The sequence below is a fragment of the Trichomycterus rosablanca genome, chromosome 3 (assembly GCF_030014385.1).
Source record: "Trichomycterus rosablanca isolate fTriRos1 chromosome 3, fTriRos1.hap1, whole genome shotgun sequence".
Classification (NCBI taxonomy): Eukaryota; Metazoa; Chordata; class Actinopteri; order Siluriformes; family Trichomycteridae; genus Trichomycterus; species Trichomycterus rosablanca.
In genome coordinates, this window is record NC_085990.1 from 6,134,291 (window position 1) to 6,156,551 (window position 22,261).

At 41.5% G+C, this 22,261-nt stretch overlaps 1 protein-coding gene across 2 annotated transcripts; it reads left to right on the forward strand.

Annotated features, from left to right (window-relative positions):
- The first annotated feature begins 4,888 nt into the window (after positions 1-4,888).
- cacng7b (calcium channel, voltage-dependent, gamma subunit 7b) lies at positions 4,889-16,825 on the forward strand. 2 transcript variants are annotated; one of them, XM_062991759.1, is made up of 6 exons: positions 4,889-5,084; positions 5,871-5,957; positions 6,052-6,192; positions 8,447-8,592; positions 16,361-16,575; positions 16,744-16,825. In XM_062991759.1, the coding sequence occupies exons 1-6, from the start codon at positions 4,889-4,891 to the stop codon at positions 16,823-16,825; spliced, it is 867 nt and encodes a 288-aa protein (XP_062847829.1). The 2 variants fall into 2 exon arrangements, with proteins under 2 accessions (XP_062847829.1, XP_062847828.1); XM_062991758.1 differs by having other exon boundaries at positions 16,361-16,825.
- Positions 16,826-22,261: the final 5,436 nt, after the last annotated feature.

The following is a 22,261-nucleotide window of genomic DNA, read 5'->3' on the forward strand; positions in this document are numbered from 1 at the left end:
TGAACGTTTGTAGAACAAGACAGTTATTATTTATTGGGATTTACATGTATTTCCGCTTATAGAATGTGAATTAATATTGTTGGTGCAGTTGTTTGGTAAACAGTACACACACACACACACACACACACACACACAAGTGGACAGTGTATACTAAAGTAGGAAATTATTACATTATTATTAATTAATGTCATTTAATACTTTAATACAAAAAATAATTATTATGCAATATATACTGGTCACTTCATTAGAACCATCTTACTAATACTAGGCAGGACTAACACTTACTAGCATCAATTTCACAAGGTGTTGAATACATTCCTTTAAGATTCTGATTCATTCATTCATTCATTGTCTGTTTTACCACCGCTTTATCCTGGTCAGGGTTGCATTGGGTCTGAAATATTAGGCAAAAGGCAGGAAACACTACTAGGGATGTCCCGATCCGATCTCAAAGATCGGAATTGGGGCCGATCAAGGCATTTTTTAACTGATCGGCATCGGCTTTACTAAAGCCGATCCTAAGCCCGATATTTTTTTTACGTCAGCATGTCCGCTGTGTGGAAATACTTTAAATTGGTAAGTGAAACAAGTCCAACAGTAAAGTGTAATGTCTGCAATGCGAGCGTTTCACGAGGCGGTAGGAGCAGAGCTGCGTTCATCACTGTAGAATTTTACTATTTATATGGTGTGTGAGTCAAGGATCACAAAACAATAACTTTTAATCCGAGTATGAAAACTTCAAGACCATAACATACAGCTTTTACGAGTTTACGTGTTTCAAGACTGAACGACATCTCAGTATCAAGCGCTCTGATTGGCTTAGTTATGTAACCGAGCGTCGTAGTGATGCACTTGCTTAATAAAGAAAGAAATACACGGTATATTCACAAATTGTCGGGAGCATAACACTTTATTAACTTCTTCTGTTACGGTACCGAACAGCGGACAGCTAAAGTCATCGCGTTAGCCAAGCACACTATTTCATGCACTATGGAAGCCCCAAAGGGTCAAAACACACTCACTTCGCATAGAAACGTCCATCAAACCATTGTCACAATACAACCACAGAAAAGTTTGTTACAGTTACAACACGCATACAAGTACGGTGGCTCATAAGAAACAAACCAGATATCATTTAACCAAACAATCTACAATTACTACCAATTTGATACGGCACCTAAAAAATAAACACTCAGCCGAATACAGCGAGTTTATTATTATATGATGAGAAGAGGCTGTCCGCTAACACGGCAGAGATGTTGATTTTCTTTAAAAAGAACCGTCACTTTATTTTGAGTGTTCTAGTTTTACTACTACAATGCTGCACTACGTTTGTTTACTTTCATTTTGTAAAAATAAAAGAACATTAAGCAATAGCTTGGATGCAGGCAATTTTTTTCCTACAGCACTGCAGAGCTATTCAGTTGTTAAACATATACATTGGATTAATTTGAATAACTGTAATGTACTTGAAGTGTGCACTGTGTGAACAGTATTATCTAGTTCAATTATCTACTATCTAGACAATATCTAGAAAATACAAGTATCGGTTTGAGACTCGGTATCGGATCAGGATCAAAATTAATGATTGGGATCAGGATTGTGAACAAAAAAACGTGATCGGGACATCCCTAAACACTACTAGAGTGTGTGTCTGTGTCTGGACAGGTGGCCATTCCATCACAGGACACATACACACTCTTGGAGCAATTTCTAGTAGCTCCAATTAACTGCATGGCTGCATGTCTTTGGACTTGTGGGAGGAAAACTTAGCACCCAGAGGAAACCCACACAGACACAGGGAGAACATGCAAACTCCACACATAAAGGACCCTCTTGCTTCATTCATTTATTTATTCATTGTCAGTTTTACCACTGCTCTATCCTGGTCTGGGTTGCAGTGTGTCTGAATTATTAGGCAAAAGGCAGGAAACACCCCGGACAGGTGGCCAGTCTGTCACATGACACACACACACAGACACATACACACACTTGGAGCAATTTCTAGTAGCTCCAATTAACCTGCCTGCATGTCTTTGGACTTTTGGGGGGAAACCAGAGCACCCAGAGGAAACCCACACAGACACAGGGAGAACATGCAAACTCCATACATAAAGAACCCTGGCCGCTCAGCCAGGGAATCAAACTCAGGTCCCTCTTGCTTCATTCATTTATTCATTTATTCATTCATTGTCTGTTTTACCACCACTTTATCCTGGTCTGGGTTGCGATGGGTCTAAAATATTAGGCAAAAAGCAGGAAACACCTCGGACAGGTGGCCAGTACGTCACAGGACACACACACAGACAGACACACACTTGGAGCAATTTCTAGTAGCTACAATTAACCTGGACTTGTGGGGAGAAACCGGAGCACCCAGAAGAAACCCACACAGACACAGGGAGAACATGCAAACTCCACACATTAAAGACCCTGGCCGCCTAGCTAAGCAATCAACCCAGCTCCTTCTTGCTGTGAGGCGACAGTGCCACCACATCCCAAAGATGCTCTGTTAGATTCAGTGACACTAAAGGTCATTAACGAGGACTCACTGTCATCTTCGTGGATCCAGTTTGAAATGACTTATGCCTTGTGACAAGGGTCAGAGTCATTCAGATCACATTTTTTCTCCATTCGGATTTTTGACATTAACATGAACTGAACCTCTTGATCTGTGTCTGTGTGCCACATACCTGGCTAACTGGATAGTCACATTAACGATCAGACGTTCCTAATAAAGTGGCTGGTAAGTTTATATGATCTCACACTTGTCTTGGATCACTTTATGTAATCCTGGCTTACTTTTTTCTAAAGCACAGTGTGGTATCACTCCACACATGCACCCGTATTTGCTAGTAGGTGAGTCTCAGTGTCAGAATCTATAGTTGTCTATTTGTATTTGTTACCATAAAGAAACTAGGATTAGGACTAGCAAATGCTAAAAAGTAAAGCATTTGACAGCTAAACATGCTTGTATATCTTAGCCATTCTGTATATTTAAGCTACAAGCTAGATATTAGTTAGCGATGTCCCAGTGATTAAGGAAGAGATGGACGCCATCCATCTTATTCAGAAAGCAGAACCAATTTAGCTCATTTACACACCCAGGCATTGAGGGATGTGGCATTTTTTACTGGTTTAAACATGCTGCAGGTGGCATGTAGTCAAGATCTGCCTCCTATGTCTTAATGAAGATGCAAATTTTCTTATATATTTACATCCTTGTCATCACTCCGTTATTGTCCTCACCTTCTCTTTACCTTTTTATTCTTTAGCTATCAGTTTTTCTATCCTTGCTTTCTCTCTCCACCTTCCTTCCTTGCTCGTTCCCTGTGGTATGTATCTCAGGGTGCTGCTCTGAGTCACCAGCTTTGGAAGACAGACAGGAAATTCAGACAGGACATTCTAAAAAATTCACACACACACACACACACACACACACACATATGCAAACACAGATACACAAAAGCTGTGTATGTTCTTCTGTGTCAACAATTTACAGTAGCATTCCCTAATAACCTGGTATCGTGGTGTAAACCATGAAGTAATGATTTGGTATTGCATCTGCAGGAATTAAAGCCCAACCACAAGTTATTTAATTAAAGGAGAAGAATACTGTGGCTAAAAACCTGGTTACAAACGGGAGTTCAATAGGAAATAATAATTATAATAATAATTGACAAAACAAAAACATCCACAGGCCACAACAGAGAAAGTGGATACAACAGGAATAGTGCAGAACTGAGAACTGGTTATCACAATAAGACATTCTCGGTTCTCAAACAAATTTAAGATAGGGAACCCTAAAACAAGCCGGGGTGGTGAAACACGAGCGGTAAGCCCTCGCCATCAACTGTTGCAGCCCTCATGTATACTCATGTACATTATAGAGAGAAATCACATAAACTCCTCATTGGCCGCTCAGGTGGCACAGCAGTAAAATATGCTAGCACACCAGAGCTGGGATTTCGAATACATCGCGTCTAATCTTAGCTCTGCCATCCGGCTGGGCTGGGCGGCTGCATGTTTATGTAGGGACCTCATAACTGATGCAATTACGACCTCTGCTGGCTGATTGATGGCGTCTGCACAGAGTAGAGGAATAATGCGTTGATCAGGATGTGGCTCTCCGTACACAAGGCTGATTCGCCTCGTGCAGGTGAAAAGATGCAGTCGGCTACTGCACACTTGATAGAGAGGGCATGTGTCAGTTCGCTCTCCTCAATCGGAGCGGAGGTCAGCACCAGTAGAGAGGAATCGTAACGCAATTAGGTAAAAATTGGACGGCCCCTAATTAAGCATTGATCAGCTGTCCAGCTCACAGTGTGAGGTCAGTAAAAGTGGGTCCAAGAGTGTAAGATTAATAGTGGTTCACTGTGTTTTTATCATTTTTCTTTCTCTCTTACTTTCAGATGCTTATTATACTTTTCTTTTTCTCACAGGCATATGATTCCTTAATCGCTCATTCATCAATTATTGTATCATTTTTCTCAGAAGAAAAATGCAACAGTCGTGTATAAATAATTGCACATTGCTGAATGGACGCTTATGTACGATGCTGCATGTCTCTGACTCATAGCTCAGTCTGTGTGTGTGTGTGTGTGTGTGTGTGTAAGAGAGAGATGAGGATAATCTAGGGCAGATGGAACACTTTTATTTGTCATGTGTACATATGCTGGGGTCAGAGCACAGAGGCAGCCGTTGTATGGCGCTTTTGGAGAGGAGAGGGTTAAGGGCCTTGCTCAAAGGTCCGACAGTGGCGCAACCCACAACCTTTTTTCAAATATTTTTTAAGTTTTGTGCTTTTCTGTATTTTAGGATCTATTTTACATGATGTACTTTATAAGTAACCGTGTGTGTGTGTGTGTGTGTGTGTGTGTGTGTGTAGATGAGCTCATGCAGCAGCAGGGCTCTCACTCTGCTCTCCACGGTGTTTGGGGCATGCGGGCTACTGTTGGTCGGGGTTGCCGTGGCAACTGACTATTGGCTACTGATGGAGGAGGGTATCGTGCTGCAGCAGAACCAGACCATCGACGTCAAGATGGCACTGCACTCTGGTCTCTGGAGGGTGTGCTTTATAGCAGGTACACACACACAGATAAACAGCACATTATAAACGCCCCTGTTTTATTTAGCCTTGATCCTAAAGGAATTTACTATTAAGCATCTTAAGCATGTTCCAATATAAGTGAAATCACTGATCATTTATTTATTATCTGCTTTACCACCGAGTTATCCTGGTCTGGGTCACTTTGGGTCCAGTTTCCCCAGAATCACTTGGCACTATGTAATAACACACCCTGGACAGGACGGCATCTCGGGGGCTCAACCACCCCGTCCTCAGACGCAGCCAATTACTTCTGTATGCAGACCCATGACTGTCCATTAGAACCGCTGGGGATTCGAACCCTGAATCCTAGTGGTAATTGGCTAGTGTAATTCTAAGCAACTTCTAAACAAGGGCATGGACAACTGACAAACAAGAGCAAACAAAAGCAAACTAGAACAAACAAGAGCAAACAGGAGAACCAAATCAAAAGCAAAGGCTAAGTCAAAGGCAAAAGCACATGAGTTAAGCACAGATATCATAACCAAGATAAACCAAAATAGTCTCCAATGAGTCCACCCCAGCTGCCTTCTTATATTGCCTTCTTATATATTCTTATAAGGGTGATTAGCAGGGGACCAATCAAAAAAAGGGCGTTGTCCCTAGACTGAGTGCTCCCGGAGAGAGGGGTGTGGCACCTAGGCACACTCCAGGAGCAGAGAGGCTTGATTCGTGACTAAAAGACCCATCGTCCACACTTTCTGCTCTTCTTGTGTCTGCCTCTCATTACTTCTGGTCCTAATTTCATCTTGTTGCCCTTCAGGTTCAGAGAAAGGTAAATGTGTGGCGTCCGAGTACTTCACTGAACCAGAGATCGAGATCACAACAGAAAACACTGCGAATATCCTCAGTGAGTAAAATCATTTTAATGGGTCAGACACAATCCAGACATAATCACCTGTTTTAAGTTCTGTACACACCTGATTTGTTTCGTGCTTTCTCAGAAATGGTGCGGACAGCCACGCCCTTCCCCATGGTGTCTTTGCTCTTTGTGTTTACTGCATTCATCCTGAGCAATGTTGGACACATTCGCCCACAGCGCACCATCCTGGCTTTTGTCTCTGGAATCTTCTTCATCCTGTCAGGTGAAGTATTAGTCACGGCTCCATCTGTTTTTAAAATGAACTGTGTTCGTGTAGGGCATATTGTAGGGCATTTCTAGATAAGATACTAGTTGAAATGTGTCTGTGCATATCTGTTGTTGCTTCTTCTTGCTGGATTATTTAAAATTTTTTACATATTTTTCTTTTGTACTTTCCCTGTTATTTGTCTTTTTGGTTTCTGGTTGTCTTTTTGCACACTATATCTGGTTGTCTTTTTGCTTTTGTGATCATTCTGTATCTAGTTTTTGCAAGCTTTACTTACCCTGCCACTTTGTAGGTCACTCGGTTTGTGCCTCCAGCTTTTCCCTCCCTTCCTGCTGCGAGCTCTCCTCTTGCTGTCTTGCACTTGTTGCTTTTTTGTTGCGTCGCGACATGGTCCCAGTCATCCATACTGTTCAAATCAAAGAATTTACTGAGTAGTGACCTTGGGGCTTTAGGACCTGTAGCAGTGCTCTTCTTGGGGGTCTGCTGGCTCCTGCTTTGGTTCAGAACCGCACATCTGCTCCTTCTGAGTGCAGTTGAAGTCTTTAAACTTCCGGGCTGTTCACTGTCCTGGAGGAGGAGGCTTTGTGCATCAGCTGCAAACACAGCTTGATCAACCACAGCAATAACTTCTGGTACTAGACTTTTGGCAGTTCTATGTACAGGACTCTTGTCAGTGGGTGGTGGGTCTTGCTGTGCTGCTGCTCCCAAGCTTTAAAAGTCCCACAATCTTTTAGTGACTGCTCCTTACCATCTCTTCTTTTGCAGCCTAATTTAAAACTTTGGCTGTGGCTGGCGACATGTACAGGGTGTTTCCTACCTTTAGCTTAGTGAATCGTACCCCCTGAAAAATGAATAAATGAACGAATGAACAAATGAATGAATGAATCAATCAATCAGCTATTCTTTCTCAATATCTTGCCATGTATCTGATTATTAAATTATACCAAAGCTGTAGTTCAACTAAATGTTCTGTGTTTATCATATCATTGCTGTCCGATTAAAAACATGTACCTCCAAAACTTCTTAGAAAAAAAAGAAAAAAAAACGTTTTAAGACCACAAACAAACCACAGATGGCAACATTTACATACAATTTAGCACAGAAACAAAAGTATTTCTTTATCAGGTCATCAATCCGCCGATATCATATGTAATTGAATAACCTGAATAAACTGTATAGATCGAATATTACACATTTCTCAAACAGTACCGGAGGGGAAGGAGAAGGAGATACGCGGTTTTGATGGACAGGTCTAGCAGACAACGGAGATACTTGTTAAAGAGATTTCATGATTTTTCATCTTTTCATTGGTCATTTTGATATTCGCTGCTATAGACAGACAGAGATTTATACCCACAACCAACACATGTAAAAAAGTGAAAACCGCTAAAAGTGGAGATACGTGTTTTTCATCGGACAGTGACGATATATTTGTATTGCATTACACGTTGGTGTTTACTCTTCCTTTACCGTTAAAGCTGATTGGAAAGACCATCACAGAGCTGGACGTCTGTTGTTCCCTTTTGCACTCTCACTTCATCTGATTCTTTTAATTTCTTCTCAAATTTCTCTATTTTTGCTTCTTTTATCTGAAGAGGTTCATTAAAATTGAGTTGAGGAGCATGTAATGGCAAAGGTTTTTAAACTGTGTGTGTGTGCAGGTTGTGATGACTCATGGTAGGTGAATGTTTTCAGGGGGTAAAAGGCTCTTGAACACAGCATGACATCTCACTCACATCTTTACTAATGGCAGTATTTTTATTGATCTTTAGTGACTGATTAGCATCCAGCCTGTAATGATCCACACTGTAATGATTACAGTGCAGGTCTGGAAATACCTGGGGGTGGACAACCAGTTCACCTCAAAGTATCTTAGTGCTTGTAGGATTTTTATTAAATAAACTGAGGTTAAACTTGTAAAAATGTACATTTTGCAATATACATGGTGGCATTGTGGCATAGGAGATAATAGTGGGTTCTACCCAGGACATGTGTGTTACAAGTTTGGTATGTTCTCCCACATCCACATGGGTTTCCTTTCCTCTCCCAAAATATGCAGAGGCTGGATTGGCTGAAAAAGACCTGAGTGTAGGACTGACTGAATGCCAGTTGTTCCCTGTGATGGACCACTCATATTGTGGTGTTATTATAGTGTTTTTAGGCACAAGGATCAGGATGAAGCCGTTAATAAAATAAATACATTTCTTTTTTCTGTTTTTCCACCTCTTTCTCTTCTCTCATTCTTTCTCAGGTCTAAGCCTGGTGGTGGGCCTGGTGCTCTACATATCCAGCATAAATGATGAGGTGATGAACAGGCCAAGGGAACCTGAGCACTTCTTTCACTATCACTATGGATGGTCCTTCGCGTTTGCTGCCAGCTCGTTCCTTCTCAAAGAGGTCAGAATTCACAGTGTCTTTTGTTAGAAGACAGGACAGGACATGACCCTAATGGACAGGACATGACAGGAGAGAACACGATAGAACAGAATAGGATATGACAGTAACATCCCAGCTCGTAATTCCTACTTTGACCAGCAGAGGGAGGTGCAGGACAATGCAAGTGCATCCGTCTCTGTGCCCATCAACACTCATTTCTGTTAGCTGTGTCAGCACTTGTCTGCAGATCTCAGTCGCTCTGAATTAAATCCCACACTGCATAAGTGATTCGTTTGTTGTTGAATCTTTTTTAGTGTGTTTTGAGCCACTATATGCATTGATATACTTTGTGTTGGCTTTGCTGACTTCTGCATTGGGTCCATTACTTTATCTACTTAGCAGCAGGGTGTGTTCTGATGTCAGAAACCTATAATTAAAGAACGACTCCCACTAACATGGACCCAAAGGACCCTGACCAAGTCACGCCTGCATTCCAAAACTAGTAAACTACTATAAGCTGGATCTTCTGGAGCTGATACTGGCAGTTACATCCAAGATAAGATAAGATTCCTTTATTGATCCCCATGGGGGAAATTCGAGTGATACAGCAGCTCCAGTACAGTGTAAGTACAGTAAGTAGAGTAAATAAAAATAGAATAAAAAAGAAAAAATAAGGAAAGAAATTTGCTATGCAATGCAATTACTATTATACATCAGTATGGCAATTACTACAATATTATACAAGCACTATATATTCTAATATATACATATGTGTAAATAATGAAACAGAGTCCAGTGCTGGGCAAAAGGGTATGGGGAGATCTTGAGTTATTATATGGGGAAAGCTGGCTCATTAGTGTGAGGACAGTCTGTGTATTCTGCTATTGTGGAGAGGGTGGACTCCTACAGGTACCTTGGGGTACATATAAATAACAAATTGGACTGGACACATAACACTGATGCCATCTATAGGAAAGGACAAAGTAGACTGTTTTTTTCTGAGAAGGCTGAGGTCCTTCAATGTGTGCAACAGACTGCTGAAAGCTTTCTATCAGTCTGTGGTTGCCAGTGCCCTCTTTTTTGCTGTGGTGTGCTGGGGTGGTGGCATCAAGGCTGGAGATGCCAACAAACTAAATAAGCTGGTCAGGAAAGCCAGTTCTGTGGCCTGCTATGTGATCAGAATCAGAATCAGATTTATTGGCCAAGTATGTGGATACACACAAGGAATTTGGTTCTGGCTGATGGTATCTCTCTAGTATAAATACAGTATACAAGCAATGCACAAGTTCTAGACAATGCGCAAGAAGAATTAAACATTAAACACAAAAATATACAAACTATAAGACTATATTCAGGCAATATATAGAAAATGTATGGACTTGTGCATGTATGTACAGTGTATCACAAAAGTGAGTACACCCCTCACATTTCTGCAGATATTTAAGTATATCTTTTCATGGGACAACATTGACAAAATGACACTTTGACACAATGAAAAGTAGTCTGTGTGCAGCTTATATAACAGTGTAAATTTATTCTTCCCTCAAAATAACTCAATATACAGCCATTAATGTCTAAACCACCGGCAACAAAAGTGAGTACACCCCTAAGAGACTACACCCCTAAATGTCCAAATTGAGCACTGCTTGTCATTTTCCCTCCAAAATGTCATGTGATTTGTTAGTGTTACTAGGTCTCAGGTGTGCATAGGGAGCAGGTGTGTTCAAATTAGTAGTACAGCTCTCACACTCTCTCATACTGGTCACTGAAAGTTCCAACATGGCACCTCATGGCAAAGAACTCTCTGAGGATCTTAAAAGACGAATTGTTGCGCTACATGAAGATGGCCAAGGCTACAAGAAGATTGCCAACACCCTGAAACTGAGCTGCAGCACAGTGGCCAAGATCATCCAGCGTTTTAAAAGAGCAGGGTCCACTCAGAACAGACCTCGCGTTGGTCGTCCAAAGAAGCTGAGTGCACGTGCTCAGCGTCACAGCCAACTGCTGTCTTTGAAAGATAGGCGCAGGAGTGCTGTCAGCATTGCTGCAGAGATTGAAAAGGTGGGGGGTCAGCCTGTCAGTGCTCAGACCATACGCCGCACACTACATCAAATTGGTCTGCATGGCTGTCACCCCAGAAGGAAGCCTCTTCTGAAGTCTCTACACAAGAAAGCCCGCAAACAGTTTGCTGAAGACATGTCAACAAAGGACATGGATTACTGGAACCATGTCCTATGGTCTGATGAGACCAAGATTAATTTGTTTGGTTCAGATGGTCTCAAGCATGTGTGGCAGCAATCAGGTGAGGAGTACAAAGATAAGTGTGTCATGCCTACAGTCAAGCATGGTGGTGGGAATGCCATGGTCTGGGGCTGCATGAGTGCAGCAGGTGTTGGGGAGTTACATTTCATTGAGGGACACATGAACTCCAATATGTACTGTGAAATACTGAAGCAGAGCATGATCCCCTCCCTCCAGAAACTGGGTCGCAGGGCAGTGTTCCAGCATGATAATGACCCCAAACACACCTCTAAGACGACCACTGCTTTATTGAAGAGGCTGAGGGTAAAGGTGATGGACTGGCCAAGCATGTCTCCAGACCTAAACCCAATAGAACATCTTTGGGCCATCCTCAAGCGGAAGGTGGAGGAGCGCAAAGTCTCGAATATCCGCCAGCTCCGTGATGTCGTCATGGAGGAGTGGAAAAGCATTCCAGTGGCAACCTGTGAAGCTCTGGTACACTCCATGCCCAGGAGAGTTAAGGCAGTTCTGGGAAATAATGGTGGCCACACAAAATATTGACACTTCAGGAACTTTCACTAAGGGGTGTACTCACTTTTGTTGCCGGTGGTTTAGACATTAATGGCTGTATATTGAGTTATTTTGAGGGAGGAATAAATTTACACTGTTATATAAGCTGCACACAGACTACTTTTCATTGTGTCAAAGTGTCATTTTGTCAGTGTTGTCCCATGAAAAGATATACTTAAATATCTGCAGAAATGTGAGGGGTGTACTCACTTTTGTGATACACTGTATGTACAGTATTCAGTGACCAATGTACACCGATTAGCCATAACATTAAAACCACCTCCTTGTTTCTACACTCACTGTCCATTTTATCAGCTCCACTTACCATATAGAAGCACTTTGTAGTTCTACAATTACTGACTGTAGTCCATCTGTTTCTCTGCATGCTGTTCTTCAATGGTCAGGACCACTACAGAGTAGGTATTTTTTAGGTGGTGGATGATTCTCAGCACTGCAGTGACACTGACGCGGTGGTGGTGTGTTATTTATTTATTTATTTATTTATTTATTTATTTAACAGGGACAATGTACATTAATCAACATTTTTGTTTCCACATCAATGTAAATGTACCAGAGTTAGCTATAAAGCTAATTTCCATCTGTAGTCCCTAGGCAGGTTATTGTTGTAGGGTTGGAAGCAGTGTCAATAGCTCAGTAAAACATTATACACAGAAGAAGCTATTAAAATACACACATATATACACATAAACGTACATACATATAACATCACAAACAGTAGATAGAAATATATGTGATTATCAATGATAACAGGTTTGATTTGCTTTCAGCCATGTCTTCAATTTATATTTAACAGTCTGATAATTTGTGCTCGCTCTTAACTCGATTGGTAAGCTGTTCCAGTATTGAGTGGCTCTAACTGAGAAGACTGCTTGCCCAAATTTGCTTTGTCTGTATTGTACAATACAGTCCCCTCTAGTAATTGCTCTTGTTATCCTACTACCTCTACTATCTTTTTGTGCTATAAACTGATTCAAGGGAGGAGGAGCAAGCCCATTTAAAATCTTGAAAATGAGACAAGCATCTGCAAAATGTTTGAAGTTATCAAAACTAAATAAATTATGCTTTTGTACAATATGACAGTGATGATAGCTATTGGGCTTCCGGTCTAATACCTTTAGTGCCTGTTTATAAAGAGACTCAATAGGTTTTAAGATTGTAGAGCTTGTTTGTGACCAACTTGTAAAGCAGTACGATATATGAGAAAAAATCATTGCGTGCATGAAGAGTTTGGCTGTAGCAGCTGTTAGATATGGTCGTATGTGTCTAAAATTAGCTAAGTTCAGTTTAACAGTACTTGTTACCTTTTTAACATGCTTTTTAAATGACATGATTGAGTCTAAGATGATTCCAAGATATTTAGTATCAGACACTACTTTGAGCTTTTCTCCTCTGACCAGAACATCATCTTGAAACATTTCTGTCAGTTTTTGCGAGAAAAACATACAAACAGTTTTATTTACATTCAAGTGTAAGCATGAATTAGTTAACCAATTAGATACAGGGATCATGGCTGCAGTTAACTCACTTGCAGCTTGCTGTTTATTTTTAGCATGTACATAAATAACGGTATCACAACGGTTAGTGTGTGTTGTGCTGGTATGAGTGGATCAGACACAGCAGCACTGCTGGAGTTTTTAAATACCGAGTCCACTCACTGTCCACACTATTAAACACTCCTACCTAGTTGTGGCGCTGTTGGCTGAATATATTTTTGGTTGGTGGACTATTCTCAGTCCAGCAGTGACAGTGAGGTGTTTAAAAACTCCAGCAGTGCTGCTGTGTCTGATTTACTCATACCAGCAAAACACACACTAACACACCACCACCATGTCAGTGTCACTGCAGTGCTGAGAATGATCCACCACCCAAATAATACCTGCTCAGGGGTCCTGACCATTAAAGAACAGCATGAAAGGGGGCTAACAAAGTATACAGAGGAACGGATGGACTACAGTCAGTAACTGTAGAACTACAAAGTGCTTCTATATGGTAAGTGGAGCTGATAACATGGACAGTGAGTGTAGAAACAAGGAGGTGGTTTTAATGTTATGGTTGATCGGTGTATGTATGTACATATAAGCAGAGGTACACAATATATGGTAACATACTAATGCCAATATACAGTAATATACAGATAATGTAAAACTCATGCATTGTCTGTTTTACCACATCTTTATTGTGGTCAGGGTTGCAGTGGGTTTGATACACTGAATGCGAGGTAGTAAACACCCCGGACAGGTTGCAAGGTTATCACAGTGCACACATTCGCACACACACACGCACTTAGTACTGTATTAAGTAGTGTCCATAAGCCTAACTGCACATCTTTGGACTTGTGGGAGGAAACCTGAGCACCCATAGGAAACCACTTGTGGAAGATCATGCACATTCCACACAGAAAGGCTGCTCGGCCATGGAATCGAACCCAGGCCCTTCTTGCTGAGAGGCGACAGCGCTAGCCATTGCGCCACTGTGTTACCCTTATCCAGGGGTCATCAACTACGGCCCGATGCTTTAATTTGACCGGCCCCTTTAACCACAGCAGCAATACATGTTGTCTGGCCCCTGTTCATCTTCGAACTCACAGTATTATAACGGGGAAAAAAATAACAAAGGAGTCTCAGTAGATTATACGGCAGCGATCCAACGGGTGAGGGGAGTGATTGGCGCATCAATAGAGAGATGAGTGACCGCAGCCACTGTGGGATTTCGTTATGAAAATCCTCGTGTCCTGTGTTAATTTAATTAAAGCTAATGCTCTTAACTACAGGCAGTTTCAGGAATTCTTGTCTGAGCTGAAGATGTGCTTTACTGAGATCCGCTGGCTGAGTCGGGGCGAGTTTTGAAATGTTTTAACGACCTGCTCCCGGAGATCAACGCATTTATGCATCCAAAATCAAAACTCAAGCACATTGTTTAATTTTTATGCTTCTCTTTCCATTGCTCCCCGATCTCAATAAAACATGCACTCAAAGTAACTACTGTTTTCGGGAGCATCTACTTCTGTGTGCAAACTTTTTCGAAGTTGAAACACCTTAAGTCTCCAACCAGATCCAGACTCACTGATCAACATTTATTAGCTATTATGACTGGCAGTAACAAATATGGAACCTGACGCTTACTCTCGTCAGGCAAAAGCAGGCTCACAGTTCACACTGATTTTTTAAGGAAACACTGTATGAGGTAGGATAATGGAAATTATTAAAATAAATAAAATGTCTGCATTATCATTATGAACTACAATTATACAAAGCCCAGACAATACATCCAGTATACATAGTAAATAGCTTTTTTGGGTGTGTTTACTATTTCACCTGCGGTCCGGCCCCCCGAAACACTGAAGAACAGTAATCTGGCCCTTCGGTTAAAAAGTTTGAGGACCCCTGCCCTTATCTATGACATTATCGTTATTTCTTATTATAATTACTCTTATTTTAAGCAATTAAATTATCCTGAGCCTTTATACACTGCCTGGCCAAAAAAAAGGTCACCACCTGGATTTAACTGAGCAAATAGGAAAGAGCCTCCCATTGGATAATTACTGCATGGGTGATTATGTTTCAGCTGTCAACAAGTTATTTAACCCTAACTGATGCAGTGAGTAGCTTCTCATTTGTTAAACAACCATGTTGAAAGACACATCCTGTGGTCATGGAAAATATGTTAATCTGTTTCAGAAGGGTCAAATTATTGGCATGCATCAAGCAGAGAAAACATCTAAGGAGAAGCTGAAACTACTAAAATCGGGTTAAGTACTGTCCAACGCATTATTAAAAAGTGGAAGGACAGTGGGGAAACATCATCTTCGAGGAAGGAATGTGGTCGGAAAAAAATCTTGAATGATCGTGAACGGCGATCACTTAAACGTTTGGTGAAATCAAATGGTAGAAAAACTACAGTAAAACTCAGGGATGTTTAATAGTGAAAGTAAGAGCATTTCCACACGCACAATGTGAAGGGAACTCGAGGGATTGGGACTAAACAGCTGTGTAGCCTTAAGAAAACCACTTGTCAGTGAGGCTAACCGGCAAAAACGGCTTCAATTTGCTAGGGAGCATAAAGATTGGACTCTGGAGCAATGGAAGAAGGTCATGTGGTCTGATGAGTCCAGATTTCCCCTGTTCCAGAGTGATGGGCGCATCAGGGTAAGAAAAGAGGCGGCTGAGATGATGCACCCATCATGCCTAGTGCCTACCGTACAAGCCTGTGGGGGCAGTGCTATGATCTGGGGTTGCTGCAGTTGGTCAGGTCTAGGTTCAGCAGCGTTATGTGCCCAAAGAATGTGGTCAGCTGACTACCTGAATATACTGAACGACCAGGTTACTCCATCAATGTATTTTTTCATCCCTGATGGAACGGGCATATTCCAGGATGACAATGCCAGGATTCATCGGGCTCAAATTGTGAAAGAGTGGTTCAGGGAGCATGAGACATCATTTTCACACATGGATTGGCCACCACAGAGTCCAGACCTGAACCCCATTGAGAATCTTTGGGATGTGCTGGAGAAGACTTTGCGCAGTGGTCCAAATCTCCTATCATCAATACAAGATCTTGGGGGGAAATTAATGCGACTCTGGACAGAAATAAATGTTGTGACATTGCAGAAGCTTGTGGAAACGATGCCACAGCGAATGCGTGCCGTAATCAAAGCTAAAGGCGGTCCAACCAAATATTAGTGTGTGACCTTTTTTTTTGGCCAGGCAGTGTATAATTATACATTCTTAAATGTTTTAAAATGACTGCTACTTCATTTACAATAGCAACAACTTTATAAAACTAAACAAAACATTATATTAATGTGTTACTGTATTCGTAATCAGACCTGGGACACATTAAGTGACCCACATGACATTTTTACTAAGAAAAAAAGACAACCACCATGTATTTTTATTTATTTATTTATTTATTTATAATAATTATTATTAAATATCTATTTTGTTATTGAATATTTCAGGGTGCGGGTGTGATGTCTGTCTATTTGTTCATGAAACGCTACGCTGAAGAGGAGAAGTATCAGCCTCACCCTGCTCTCTACCGCCCCCGTCTGTCAGAGGGCAGCGACTACAGCGGTCAGTTCCTGCAGCCTGACACCTGGCCTCCTCCACACCAGCGCGCCCGCAGCACCTCCGAGCTCTCCAGCGACATTTCCATTCAGCTGGCAGAGAGCCAGCAGCCACTTCCGAAACTCAGCGCCCAGCACAGCGTGCCGGCCATGAGCGCCACTGCCGCCTCCAGTCCTGAATCTGCAGCTGTATTTCAGCTTCAGTCGCCGTCACACTTTGCTCACAGTCACCCGCTACACCCGCTGGCACACGGAGTGCCCGGTGAGCCCCAGAGCCTGCCCCTCTCCATGCCTCCACCCGCTATGCCACCCCCTCACTACCACACACACATGCGCATGAGCGCATCCCCATGTTAGATAGTTTCCAATCGTGCATTGTTTTTTACAGATTTTGTATTTAAGCGTAGTTAACATACGTGGAAATATTCATATAAATTATTTTGTTTTCTCATGTGTATATATATATATATATATATATATATACTGTATATACACACACCGATCAGCCATAACATTAAAACCACCTCCTTGTTTCTACACTCACTGTCCATTTTATCAGCTCCACTTACCATATAGAAGCACTTTGTAGTTCTACAATTACTGACTGTAGTCCATCTGTTTCTCTGCATGCTTTGTTAGCCCCCTTTCATGCTGTTCTTCAATGATCAGGACCACCACAGAGCAGGTATTATTTAGGTGGAGGATGATTCTCAGCACTGCAGTGACACTGACATGGTGGTGGTGTGTTAGTGTGTGTTGTGCTGGTATGAGGGGATCAGACACAGCAGCACTGCTGGAGTTTTTAAACACCTCACTGTCACTGCTGAGTCCACCAACCAAAAATATCCAGCCAACAGTGCCCCGTGGGCGGCGTCCTGTGACCACTGATGAAGGTCTAGAAGATGACCAACTCAAACAGCAGCAATAGCTGAGCGATCGTCTCTGACTTTACATCTACAAAGTGGACCAACTAGGTAGGAGTGTCTAATAGAGTGGACAGTGAGTGGACACGGTGTTTAAAAAGTCCAGCAGCGCTGCTGTGTCTGATCCACTCATACCAGCACAACACACACTAACACACCACCACCATGTCAGTGTCACTGCAGTGCTGAGAATGATCCACCACCCAAATAATACCTGCTCTGTAGTGGTCCTGTGGGGGTCCTGACCATTGAAGAACAGCATGAAAGGTGGCTAACAAAGCATGCAGAGAAACAGATGGACTACAGTCAGTAATTGGAGAACTACAAAGAGCTTATCTATGGTAAGTGGAGCTGATAAAATGGACAGTGAGTGTAGAAACAAGGAGGTGGTTTTATGTTATGGCTGATATACAGTATATATGTATATATATATATACATATCTCAAGCTTTCAAGTTGGCTGTGTGTCTGTAAGGGGCTGAACAGGGCTGAACAGGGTTTTCAGTTGTTTGTACAATGAGACGGGGAATAATAGAGATCGGTGTGTGACTGCACTTGTCAGCAGGGGCGTGTAGCAGTTGCAAGCCTTCTCGGGCTGCAGCAGTAGAGGCAAAATACCATCAGATACCTGGATTTGAATAGATTGGGAGAAAATACACAAATATGAATGTTATAATGAAATCGTAAATTATTTTATTACATTTATGATGTAGAGCTCTATCAATGTACAATGCAAAACACTTTTCCATTATAACACATTACTTATTTATATACAGTATGTGATGCACAAACCTAAACAATGGCTTGAGTTGTACTGGTCATTTAAAAACATCATTTTAATTACTCAGTCTAACAACAGTAATGGAATTATGTTTGTTTGTGTTTTATGTGTAAAAGATATTTGTACCTTGAACATGAGATACTACGGAATAATGTTTTTATCATGTGTATATAATGTGGATTTTTAACTAGAATAAGAATATATGAATATATCACAGATAACTAAGAGGACTGAAATTAAATAGTCAAATCTTTTTTTTTATCAGAGCAGAATAATGGTGGACATTTTATTTATTTAATTATTTATTTATTTATTTATTTTGAAGCAGATCTTTTTTTCTAGATTAAGCCTGGTTTAATGATACAGTTTGACAACTTAATTTACATGCACTTTAAGTGGAAAATCCACAACAGGATTATTATAATAATAATAACAATAACACTGTATGTGTTCTGTTTATGATGTGACAGAGCTTTAGTGTTAAGTTTAGCCTGTGTGAGTGATTGTGGTTATCATTAGAATAAAGCCACTATGTTTACTCAGCGTATGTTGTTTTTGAACAGATACATTTGCTGATTAGGTTGAATTTTTGTTCATATACTTTTCACCACACAATACAGCTGTCTGCACCCCAAAACAGAGCGAGTCGCACGTAAGTCGCACACACAGCGACTTCAGACTCGACTCGGACTCGTTTCAAATGACTCGGACTCGACTCATAACTCGCAAAAAAATTATCGTCAGCATGTGTTAACATTCGTTAACTACTAACTAGTCCCTACTCAATACACAGTTTGAAGTTCACTTCATTTGAACATTTTCATTACCTTTGGATTGGAATCTCACTTAAAGTGGTGGAATACCCTACGTAGTGCACTTTACAGGGGTGAATGGAACGCTCCTACAGAATTGGCGCTAATGATTGTAAGAACCGCTTTCTGAACCAATCAGGCCTTCTGATTGTAATTTTTAGTAAGAAATGCTGTTATTTTTCATTTATTCAGTTTGCTTCACACAGATGATTGTCAATGAAACGCTTGATTGGCTTTCTAACGAGTTCATGTTTTACTTCACAACCGGGAAAAGTTTGGAGGTTTTTAATTATAAGCACATTTATAAAAAAATAACGGATTATATTCCTAATGGGACACACAGTTATAAATTTAATAGCATCTGGAAGAACATAAGCTAAGGTAAGCAGTGGTTGTGATTTTTTTTTTTTTTTTTTGCTGTGTTTTGGATTTTGGCCGCTGTGCCGTGATTTATCGCGCTTTTGTTTTGCAGTGAAAACAAAACTTATCAGTTTAAGCTTTTAACTGGTACCTTCCTGTTACAGAAATTACATTCATTTGCACAATGACTAGGAAAGTATTATCTGAACTTACATATTATTTGTTATTTCTATGCTACATTTCCAATATAGTAGATTATATTGACTCGTGACTTGACTCTGACTTGTATTTTGTGACTTGTGAACATCTCTGCCCCAAAACAAACTCAATCTAAAATGTGTGTTCCTTCAAATGACAGCCTGGCAAGAGGAATACTACTGACAGATGTAACAGATTTTACCAAACTATCCACATTTTAGTAAGTCAGTAATTTTTTGTTAATTATTCGAACTCTGTAGAATAAACTTGGGGGTGGCATGGTGGTGCAGTGGGTACTGTCACTTTACATCAAGCAGGCCCTGGGTTTGAGCTACTAAAGCTACTAAAAATGCCCTAAGTGTGAATGTTATGTGGCTGCCCAGCAAGCCAAAAGGGGGGAAAGGCAACAAGAGCAATAAGGTCAAATTAGTCAGAGAAAAAATGGCTAAAAAAACAGTGAAACTATAGTTAAGGAGAAGAGCACTAGGTAGAACTGTGACTGAGGCCAGTCCACTAGCTACTCAGTCCACCAATGCACTGACATAATCACAGTCCACAGTCTCCCTTAACCTCAAATAAGAACAGAATAGAATATGAAACCAGAATAATTACCATCTTTAATTGGGTTTGTTGAATGTACTGACACTTTGCTTACCACTGTCCGTGGTTCTGAAATGACCATTTGGGTCCCTGTCTGGTGTCCTGCAATGAGCTAAATATCCTATTTTAATACAACAGTTCAGAAAACCAGTCAGTAATCTAAGTGTCACACTGGATTTACTTCAACCACTGATGCTTTTCATTGCATTATCCACATCAGGCTGGATAGGACCTCTGTCTGGATTTGCGGGAAGCCAAATAAAAATAAGCCAAAAAATAATCATATCTATAAGTAGTGCATACATAGTTGAGCCTAGTACTAGTGAACCAGAGACAGGATGGTGGGTACCCAGGGCTCATTAGTGCACATACGGAGCAAAGGCTTGCCCATCTGGTTTAATCCCAAATGAGCTACTATAACCTGCATCAGCCATATTGGGCTGTGTAACCACAGCTCGGTCAGAGTACCCAGTGGACCAAAAGTGCCTTCAATAAGCATGAGAATATCAGAAGAGGACCAGGAAGCAATTTAAAAAAATTCTGTTCAATGTTGTTTTCTTTTACATCAGGGGAGTGACCAGGTGCATGTGTGTTGCTTACCTGGGGAAGAGATGGTACAGGGATGCACTGTGGAAAGAGGGCAAGCTGGCAGAGCATCTCAAGAATGTACTAATGTGGAATTTTAGCTTGTAGCTCATATATAACATAAATGCAATGTACAATTTACAATAATAAATGGCAAGGTGGGCGCCCAGGTGGCGCAGTGGGATATTCCACTAGCACACCAGCGCAGAGATTCTGAGCTCCTCGGTTCAAAACTCGACGTTGCCACCGGTCGGCTGGGCGCCATCTAGCGGGCATAATTGGCAGTGCCTGCAGCAGACACGTTTCTGCTAAGCCGGGATAACCAGACTATGTGGGTGGGGTCTTCAAACGCTGTGTAAGGACCCTGATAGGCAGATAGAGAGGTGCCTGTGCAGAATGCATGGTTGAAAAAGGGTTCCTCTAAGGGCTGCACATGGGTCGGAGGAGGCGTGAGCAGCAATATACCCACCTCGACTGCAATCAGGGATCCACCAGCAGCGGAAGACAAATTGACTACACTAAGTTGTAATCTAAATGTGTTGGTGTATTGTAATTAGGTCTGACAGATAAGATAGCATAATGGTTTAAATTTTGAGAGCGCAGTTTGGAGTTTTGGAAGGCCAAAGTTTCTAAATCCCAAACAGGGGCGTAACTACCGGGGGGACAGGGGGGCAGGTGCACTGGGGCCTATGGGGGGGGGGGGGGGGGGGGGCTCCACGACATGAACTCAACCCCCCACCGCACTGCTTCCCCATTGGCTGCACTCGCCAGGTTGTTATTATTATATTACAATATTGTAGCGATATGTAAGTGACATTCAGCTCAGCCAATCAGAATGCAGCACCCGGTTTATACATGTGAAATCAGGGATCCACCAACAGCGGAAGAAAAACTGACTATGCTAAATTGGGAGAAAATGGGAGAAGATGCATAAATAAAATGAAAAATAAATAAATGGCAAGGTAGTTTTAATGACATTAATTATGTGAGCACCTTATTAAGCACATCACTAAACAACAATGTGGTGTTTAAAGAAGCAGATCTCAGTGTACTGACAATGTCTAGTCGAATGTATTTCAGTGGCTGGACTGATTATTATTAATTTTCTTGAAATCAGTCGGGTTAAAATGAGCAAATGTTCTGCATGTAGCATCAATTTCCTTTGACAATAGGGGTGACATCATGGGGAACTCTTCAAAAGAAGGATCTGTGCGTGTGTGTGTGCATGTGTGTGTGTGTGTGTGTGTGTGTTTGATGCAGTTTATAGTGCTGTGGATAGGATGAACCACTGCAGTCCTTTATTACAATGCACAGCACTGCGCTGTGAGCTAACAGACCATGTGTGTGTGTGTGTGTGTGTGTGTGTGTGTGTGTGTGTGCGTGTGTGTGTGTGTGTGTCTCCTACACCACCAGGGCTGTCTGTTACTTTAAAACATTGTTTCCCTACTCAGCTTTGTGCAGCCTCAGACTATTGCCACAGGGCAGTCTGATCGATCAACATGTGTATGTGTGTGCTGGTCTGTGTGTATCCAGTG

Coding starts and splice junctions, on each gene's coding strand:
- cacng7b (XM_062991758.1), top strand. CDS start 4,889: ATGAGCTCATGCAGCAGCAGGGCTCTCACTCTGCTCTCCACGGTGTTT. Junction 5,085..5,870: donor GAGGGTGTGCTTTATAGCAG/GTACACACACAC, acceptor GTTGCCCTTCAG/GTTCAGAGAAAGGTAAATGT. Junction 8,593..16,360: donor GCTCGTTCCTTCTCAAAGAG/GTCAGAATTCAC, acceptor TGAATATTTCAG/GGTGCGGGTGTGATGTCTGT.